General features: G+C 34.8%; 1 protein-coding gene across 2 annotated transcripts; it reads left to right on the forward strand.

The window, feature by feature from the left end:
• Positions 1–5,137: 5,137 nt before the first annotated feature.
• On the forward strand, positions 5,138–7,402 carry med29 (mediator complex subunit 29). Of its 2 annotated transcripts, XM_027138699.2 has the most exons (5): positions 5,138–5,422; positions 5,557–5,615; positions 5,989–6,021; positions 6,749–6,833; positions 7,081–7,402. In XM_027138699.2, the coding sequence occupies exons 1-5, from the start codon at positions 5,273–5,275 to the stop codon at positions 7,306–7,308; spliced, it is 555 nt and encodes a 184-aa protein (XP_026994500.1). In that variant the 5' UTR covers positions 5,138–5,272; the 3' UTR covers positions 7,309–7,402. The 2 variants fall into 2 exon arrangements, with proteins under 2 accessions (XP_026994500.1, XP_026994501.1); XM_027138700.2 differs by lacking the exon at positions 5,989–6,021 and having other exon boundaries at positions 5,144–5,422.
• Positions 7,403–8,795: the final 1,393 nt, after the last annotated feature.

Here is an 8,795-nt window from a genome sequence, read left to right on the forward strand (position 1 = left end):
CACACAGCTGACATTTTTCTGTTATTCTGCACAGTATTGAGCAGTGACATGGTACCATTCTAAAAGAAAAAACAGTTCCATCGTAGTGAGGAGACCGTGAGCACTACTGAGTGGGTGGTGTTTATTCCAGTCAGTTTTACTTTGGCTTAATGGACTTAAAAAGTGTGATAAATAAAACATATTTACTTTGAGTGTGAGTAAAAGAGTCTAGGAACAACTTTTTATATCTTCAACACAAGTCACTTGTTCCATAACATTACATTTAAATTGAGTATTAAAAGCTGTTAGTTAATTAATAAATTTAAAATGTAATTCAATTATAATGACTATTGCTTTTCTATAATTGGATTACCAAACTGTGATGGGAAAATACAGTATCCTGTGCTTCCTGTATAGACCTCCTTTAAAATTAATAACTTAAATAGGTAAAACCTGGATTGGTATTGTTATTAATTACTAATACAGCATTAAAAAATTAGGGTTTTTTTTTAAATCTTGAGAAATCTTTCTAAAAGGGAAAAGAAACAGCATTTTTTTCTAGATCATTTTCTTAAGCAGAGATTAAAAAGCCCTCCCCTTTCAGAATAAAATATTAGGGATTACTAGTACATGAATAATAATGTATTTCTGTCCCATTAGATGAGCAATACTTTTAAATATTGAGTGCACATTAGACAGTAGAGCAACAGAGTAAAAGTTGGATTAGATAATAGATTAATATTTCTAACATATGATCTTTCTTGATTTTGATGGAGCTTACAGACTCTTGCATGTATTTGCAAGTGCTCATACATTTATTAGGGATACTGTTGATGTTCAAACAGTTGAACTTCAGGAACTATTGCATACACTGAATGAATGCAGATACACATTAAATGCTACTGTAAATAAGTGCTCTGTGACTTTAACTTGGACATGGATGTTGGTGTCATATGAGCTGATCTGAGCATTTCTGAAACTATTGATATCCTGGGACAATCAACAACAACATAAAAAATACCTGTTTCTGAAGTCTGCAAGCTACAAGCTGAGGAGAAGATTTCTTCCTGACATTGTCTCAGGGAGCTTTTCCTTACTACCAGAGGTGGCAAAAGTACACACATCCTTTACTAAAGTAGAAGTACAGATACACATTTTTTTAAAAGACTCCAGTAAAAGTTGAAGTAGTGACTACACTGTTACTCAAGTTAAAGTAAAGAAGTATGGGCTCTGACATGTACTTAACTAAAAAGTCTACTGTGTACTGTCATGCTGGTAACTGGGCGTCATGTTTATATATATATATATATATATATATATATATATATATATATATATATATATATATATATATATATATATACACACACACACACACACATACACACACACACACGCACATATATACATATACAGTATACACATATAATTTTGGAGTGTGCTGATGGATATTTGTGTTCATCAGCCACAAAAGTGTTACAAAAGGCAGGCACTGATGTAGGTGAGGTAGGGTGGAGTCAGCGTTCACATTCATCCCAAAGGTGTTCAGTAGGGATGAGATCAGAAAACAACCACATATAGCAGGAAAGGTCAGGTGACCTAATACTTTTGGAAATGTAATGTAAACCAAGGCCATATCCCAAACTGTAGGGAAATTCCAGCTCTGTCCTTGAAAGCAACTCAAAATTATTGTGATGTTTTACAAATGACAAAATTAATGTTAATTAAATTAAGCACTTCGTGTTTTTTGGGTTGACACAATTCGCAACGCATTAGCCAGGAATCCTTTTGACGCCGATTATATCAAACATCTCCCTCATATTTGGCCAGTGTTCAGGAATGTCCTCGTTGTTAGTTATTTTAACATCAGAGAAAAACCCCAGATCAGCAGTTTTTGTAATAAATACATTGAGATTCATATTCTTACAATTCTTGCGTATTGATAATTCTGTCAGGACCACTTTGTCACAAGGGAATTATTAGATGATAGCATACAGTTGGCGGTATGGTTCTCTTCTAGGCAAGAATCCACGCGCCACAAAGCGTGGAGAGCAGCGACTAGAAAATAGAATAGACCCCCGATAATAAGCTCGCTTACGCGTTTTTGGAAAGTATTAAACCTTTACCTTCTAGCTTGTTGTTTCTAGTAAAATCTACCAAAATAATATGTAATTTGAATTTATTTATCCCTCAACTTATTATTCAAGGGGTTAATATTTTAGAAAATAAAAAATGAAAGAAATTGAATAACTGCTTATAACAATTTAACTAGTGAGGGTAATTTTTAACTTATAAAGCTCATAGAAAATTGTTAGCTCTTTACTCAAATAATACTTTTCAAAAGCTATAGCCAGTTCCAATTAAATATTTATTTAATAATACAATAAAAAATTCAATTCAAAAGAATTCATTGTTATTATCATTGTAACCAATATTTAAGTATTCAATGACAAACCCACTCCGCTACTTTTGCCTAGAGGAAGAATCTTTCTCTCTTTCTCACTTACACTCAACATTTCCGGCTTCAAAATTCAGCTTCCTTGCATCTTATTTCGGAATATAGGAGTGTATAGGAATATTAACTCCTGACTTGTGTTTGTTTTCGAGCTCTCTTCAGAAAATCTCAATAATCAAAAAGCTGTTAAAGTGAAGTGAAGTGACATACAGTACGGCTAAGTATGGTGAACCATACTCAGAATTCGTTCTCTGCATTTTACCCATCCAAAGTGCACACACACAGCAGTGAACACACACACCGTTGCAACTTATAAATGAAATATTAAATGAATTGTATTTTCTTGCTGTGTATTACCCAATTTGTTCCTGTTGCTTTTTCAATATTATTTCTATATTTTCTTTTGCATTTAAACTTTTTATGCTATAAATAAATGCAGGACAAAGGATTAAAAACATTTATTTTCCCTTTGCATATTTCATGACTGTCAAAATAAATAAATTACCATCAATTTCAATGATGACCATTCCACTTAAACAAAAATAACAAAATTCAAGCTTTTAAATGTTTTAATTATTAATGTCATTTATTAATACTATTTTGCCCCATTGTTTTTCATAAAACAGAACACACCAAGCAGAATATTATTTACCATTTTCATCTGTTTCACTTACTATTTCATTGTTTGTTTGTTTTGTATTTTACTAGCATTCTCTGGCCCTTGTGATCTCTGGTCCTTGTGATCTAGCAATTCAGAGGTCATCCATAAACATCTGGAGGTGAACGGAAACTGAAAATCTCAAAAAAGGTTAAGGTGACTTGAGCAACCTCCATCCTGATTTGGTTTATTACTTCTATTGAAATTTCTTAAAAACAATTAAATACAAAGTTGAATAGAAGATTTGTCTATTTGTGCACTTTGCTAAGTGAAAAACAGTTTTTAATAAAAAGGTTTTAACACAAACATTACTCTATCTAATTTTAAGCTAATCTAATAAAATAGATAATAAACACAAGTGAATGACAAACACCAGCCTTTATGACACCAGGTTTGAGCATGTTTAATATTCCTAATTGTGAGAGCAGTTAATCGTCCAAATACTAATCAGAAAGCAGGATTCTGTTAAAGATGCAGAGATTCTGAATAAATACTAAAGGAATCAAAACGACATCACAAGGACCAGAGTGATAGAGTAAACTAGAAACATTGAAAGTTAATGTGTAGTTGGAGAGGAAAAAGGAGTAAAATGAATGTATGTGACCAGTGGTGTAGTGTAGATTTTTGTAGTGAGTATACTGTGACCCCCCCCCCCCAGCCACCACACTCACTAATGCATAAAATATGCATCTACATGTAATTGAGAGCATCATTAAAGACTGCTTATGTGTTATCAACATTCCAATTTATTATAAGCAACAAAAGACAGTCAGCTGATAAAACCTGTGCTCCAGGTCCCATATTCATATAACATTTAAGGCTAAATGTAGCTCTTAAAGGTATAGTTCACCCAAAAATGAAAATTGTGTACTTTCTTTCTTCTGTTTAACACAAAAGATGATATTTTTAAAAATGGCACAATTTTCAATTTTAAGGCTACATTTAGCCTTAAATGTTATATGAATATTGGACCTGGAGCACAGGTTTTATCAGCTGTCAATTTTCAATGTACATTTAAGTGTGAACATAAAAAATTTGTTCAGTTTTATCACCAACACTCTTTCATTGCAGAATATTATGAACTGAATGAACTGGTAGTTTACAAAGCTTTCCAAATACATTTATACTCGGTCTGTGGGTGAAATGTCACCTGAAGCTGCTGTAGCTTTAAGCGCAGGCTTCCGAAAACACTTAGTTTGAGTCTGCTTTCATTCCATATCTTCTTTTACATTAGTTAGTTAATTTCAAATTTGCGCCAAAAAACCCACGGAAGCCCCAATGGTCCAAAAACGTTAGTGATTCGCAATCGCAACCACAGTCTGTGTTCGCAACACAGAGCGGGGTGAATTTATGAATGAAAGTTCTGTCACAAAACGATAACGTATCCTCACGCTTTTTAAGTGGGTATTCGGAAATCCTTGGCCTTTCCTAGTGGGTATACGGAAATCCTTGACCTTTCCTAGTGGGTATACGGAAATCCTTGACCTTTCCTAGTGGGTATACGGAAATCCTTGGCCTTTCCTAGTGGGTATACGGAAATCCTTGACCTTTCCTAGTGGGTATACGGAAATCCTTGACCTTTCCTAGTGGGTATACGGAAATCCTTGGCCTTTCCTAGTGGGTATACGGAAATCCTTGACCTTTCCTAGTGGGTATACGGAAATCCTTGACCTTTCCTAGTGGGTATACGGAAATCCTTGACCTTTCCTAGTGGGTATACGGAAATCCTTGGCCTTTCCTAGTGGGTATACGGAAATCCTTGACCTTTCCTAGTGGGTATACGGAAATCCTTGGCCTTTCCTAGTGGGTATACGGAAATCCTTGACCTTTCCTAGTGGGTATACGGAAATCCTTGACCTTTCCTAGTGGGTATACGGAAATCCTTGACCTTTCCTAGTGGGTATACGGAAATCCTTGACCTTTCCTAATGGTTATACGGCGTATACCTGCGTATCACGTAGACTACACCACTGTATGTGACAATAAAGTGGACGTGGATTATAACCGCGTTAAATTACCTGTCATCCCAAAACCGCCCAGTAGGTGGTGATGTTGATCAACGTGTACCTCGGGCCTAACTCGAAGAAGAGGAAGAAGAAGCCCAACAACAATAACGAAGGGAGGACGATAAAACGTCTGTAAAGTGAATTTTTGTGACTAATAACTTGCTTTTTACAGAAATGTCGCTGCAACAACAACCGCCATCAAACCCACAGGCAGTTCTTCAGCAGCCTCCACAACAACAACAACAGCAGCTGAACCAGCAGCAGGATTTTGACCCAGTTCATAGGTTTAAAATGCTGATTCCTCAGTTAAAAGAGAGTTTACAGGTTTGCCTGTGGATTTGTTTGTTATATTAATTATTGTGTTGTTTCTTTTTTCCCCCCGAGAAGCACGTTAGTCATGTTAATTATCTTCTTTTACATTTTTTAAAATCTGATTTACTTCTGCACCTTTGTTTCAGAATGTTATGGCCATTGCGTCACAAAATTTTTCGCACAATACTGCAATCGATAACGGAATGTAAGTACGAGAATTTAAACAAATACAAACCATTTCTGTTTAACCCAGTTCCAGAATTCATGTTGTAGGACAACTACTAGTCGACTGTGGGAAACACTACAGATGTTTCAGGTCATTTCTGTTGTACTAGTTCAGTCTACTTTGTTTTAGGTTTTTAGGTTATCAGTAATTAACTAGTTTCGAAAGTTTTCAAGACCCCTTTGCACCCCTGTATATGTAAAGTTTTATAGTGAAAAATATTGCCTTCATTGAGGAAGAATATGTGCCAGGACTAAAGAGGTTGGAGGTTGATGTCTCCAGGTGTTATTGAAATGCATGACACTTCTAGTCTTAATCTGTTCTGAACACGAAGTCTGTCTGTACTTCATTTTAGTGCAGTGAGGGCAGAAAAGCCACTCTCACCAAGGTAAGTGGTTGAGGACAGTAAGCTTGTAAAGTCTAAAAGTCCATCAGTGGTTGTTGTGTTGATGTTCATTTTTCCAACTCATCATTTGTGACAGTCTGTTAACTTCTTATGATACAAGTGAAACCCAGTCCATCGTATTTTGTCTTTGTCATTGCTTGTTTTTGTGAAGTTTTCCTTAGCTACAGAAGATCGGCTTCACTTTGCAATAGAATTTCCTTTCCATCATTAATTATTCTGAATTATTCTAGCTGAACTAAAGTGCCACTTTGAAAAATTAAAATGATTATAGCTTTTATTATATTTTCTGCTAACAGTGCACTATTGGGGGTGTCATGGTGGGCCACATTGACCCCTCAGAACTACAAGTTCCATGGTTCAGTCCTGAGACCAGGTTACTGCTTGTTCTCTCTGCACTTAATAAATATGAATGCGTTAGAGTAAAAAATAGAGTAAACAGTTTTTCCCCACCTATATTTTCCAAGCCTTCTAAATCAAGACATTGTTACAGTTATCACATCTTTGTCAGTGTGGGAGTAACCAGGTGATAAAGAATTGGTCAGTTAAGATTATGTTGTCTTTGAAACTCATTTCCATCCTGAATTGAAATGCTACAGTTTCTCATACATGCTTTAGTTTTCTCCCTATATGCATTAATATAACACATCTGTATAAAACTCATACCATGTGCCTTATATTAGTTATTTAGTTATTGCCTCTTTTATTTTAGAAAGAGTAATGATTCCACAGTTCAGCGATTTGACAAGAGTTTAGAAGAGTTTTACGCCCTCTGTGATCAGCTGGAACTCTGTCTGGTAAGCAGCAAAAATAAAACTGCATCATTAATAAATGTCTACACTATATTACAAATAAGTGCACAATATAGAATCTTCTTTATTAAAGAATGTCTTAAAGTATTATTTACGTATATAAAATATTATAAATAATAAATAATAAAATATTATTTGAAATCCAACCAGTGTCAAGAATATTATGTCACAATCAGGCTACATTATCATTGTACACTGAAGTTCATCACATTTTATCCTTTGTGTTTTTTAGCGTCTGGCTCACGAGTGTCTCTCTCAGAGCATCGACAGTGCCAAACACTCTCCAAACCTGGTGCCTACAGCGACCAAACCTGACACAGTGCAAACAGAGTCTCTGTCTTACTCTCAGTATCTTAGCATGATCAAATCTCAGATATCTTGTGCTAAAGACATCCATAATGCTTTGCTGGAATGCTCCAAGAAAATCGCGGGAAAGAGTCAGCAGCAAGGCATCCTATAACAGTGCTCATGTGCTGGGTCTCATGTCCTTAGATTGTCCTGAGAAGGAAAGCGTCTTTATTTGCAGTTTGTAAATAAAAATAATACAAAATACAGTTTTGGTTGCATAAGTGTAAAGTTTTGGAGATTAAAAATGCATATACGTCTTGGTTGCTTAATTAGACAGTGAGCATCACTGTCTAATTAAGCAACCAAGACGTATATGCATTTTACCTGTTTAATGAACAAATGACCAGATGAACATATTGTGGTCAATTCAGCCTTCATTTTAGTTTAATTTTATGCTTACCATATTAGAAAAATAGATCTTCCAGGATGTGTGATCTATTTTTCTAATATGGTAAGCATAAAATTAAACTAAAATGAAGGCTGAATTGACCACAATATGTTCATCTGGTCATTTGTTCATTAAACAGGTGGTTTTTAAATTGCAAAATATGTTTCATTTTGTTAATGTAGTGACAGTTAAACATGAATAACAAACTTACTGTTTAGGGGAAGGGGTTCAGGCTGCAAGAATGAGATTCATGGTGCAGTTAATTCACCCGTGTGTTCACAAATACTTGGAAGGCACTGACAGCTGTTGGTTTGTAAAATAGGGTTGGCCACAAAACCATAACACCCATATGTGATCCTTCCCAAAACTATTGTCACAAAGCTGGAAGCAACAAGTGTATAGGATGTTTTTATTAGCTTTAGCAGTAAGGTTTAACTTCACTGGAACTAAACCTGCTCCTACATTCTGTATCACTGCATAAGTCAGATATAAGAATTTATGGTTTGCCAAGGGTGGTGTGAATCCATGCATTCTGCCTCAAGCCCTGACTTCAACCCCACTCAACACGAGAGGCAGAAATCCCTACAGTAAAGCTCCAAAATCTGGTGTAAATCCATATTATTGTCTATAGTTTTGGAATTGCATTCTCAACAAGCACATGTAACAGTCAAGTATCTAAGCAAATGTCACTCACAAAACTGCTGTCTACTTAAAACAACTAACTAATAAAATGATGTAATATTTAAGTGAGATATTTGAATGTTGAATTTTATGTTTTGTTCAAGCAATAGCCAGTGTAAAATGTATATCTTATAATCAAGCTCCAAGAGATAAATAATCCTAGTAAAAGGCCTCATTATGTGTCAGCTGTAAAAAGTCATGATATTCAAGTAACTTCTACAAGAGTCTAAGCCGAGGATGTGCATTAGGAAACAAACTTTATTATATTTATCACTTGGTTTTAACAATAATTTTAAAATTAATTCATTTGTTTTTTTTGTGTATTAAAAATAAATAGATAAATAACAGAAATTCTGGATTGACTTGTTTACTTTTGTGTGCAAATTCAAATTTGATCTTTGAAATCTTACATTATTAAGGACAATGGAGAATATTAGTTTTACACAAGAGTACGAGTTATTTTTAAATGACAAAAAATGTGCTGTAATGTCGTAAAATGACCAGAGATCAGGCAGAGTCGTAAAGCATAA

Source organism: Tachysurus fulvidraco, chromosome 11 (genome assembly GCF_022655615.1).
Source record: "Tachysurus fulvidraco isolate hzauxx_2018 chromosome 11, HZAU_PFXX_2.0, whole genome shotgun sequence".
NCBI lineage: Eukaryota > Metazoa > Chordata > Actinopteri > Siluriformes > Bagridae > Tachysurus > Tachysurus fulvidraco.

Bases quoted from the DNA above. Each gene is read 5' to 3' on its own strand.
- med29 (XM_027138699.2), top strand. From the start codon at position 5,273: ATGTCGCTGCAACAACAACCGCCATCAAACCCACAGGCAGTTCTTCAG. The intron at 5,616-5,988 runs GTAAGTACGAGA...ACTTCATTTTAG, and splicing joins ACTGCAATCGATAACGGAAT to TGCAGTGAGGGCAGAAAAGC. The intron at 6,022-6,748 runs GTAAGTGGTTGA...CTTTTATTTTAG, and splicing joins GAAAAGCCACTCTCACCAAG to AAAGAGTAATGATTCCACAG.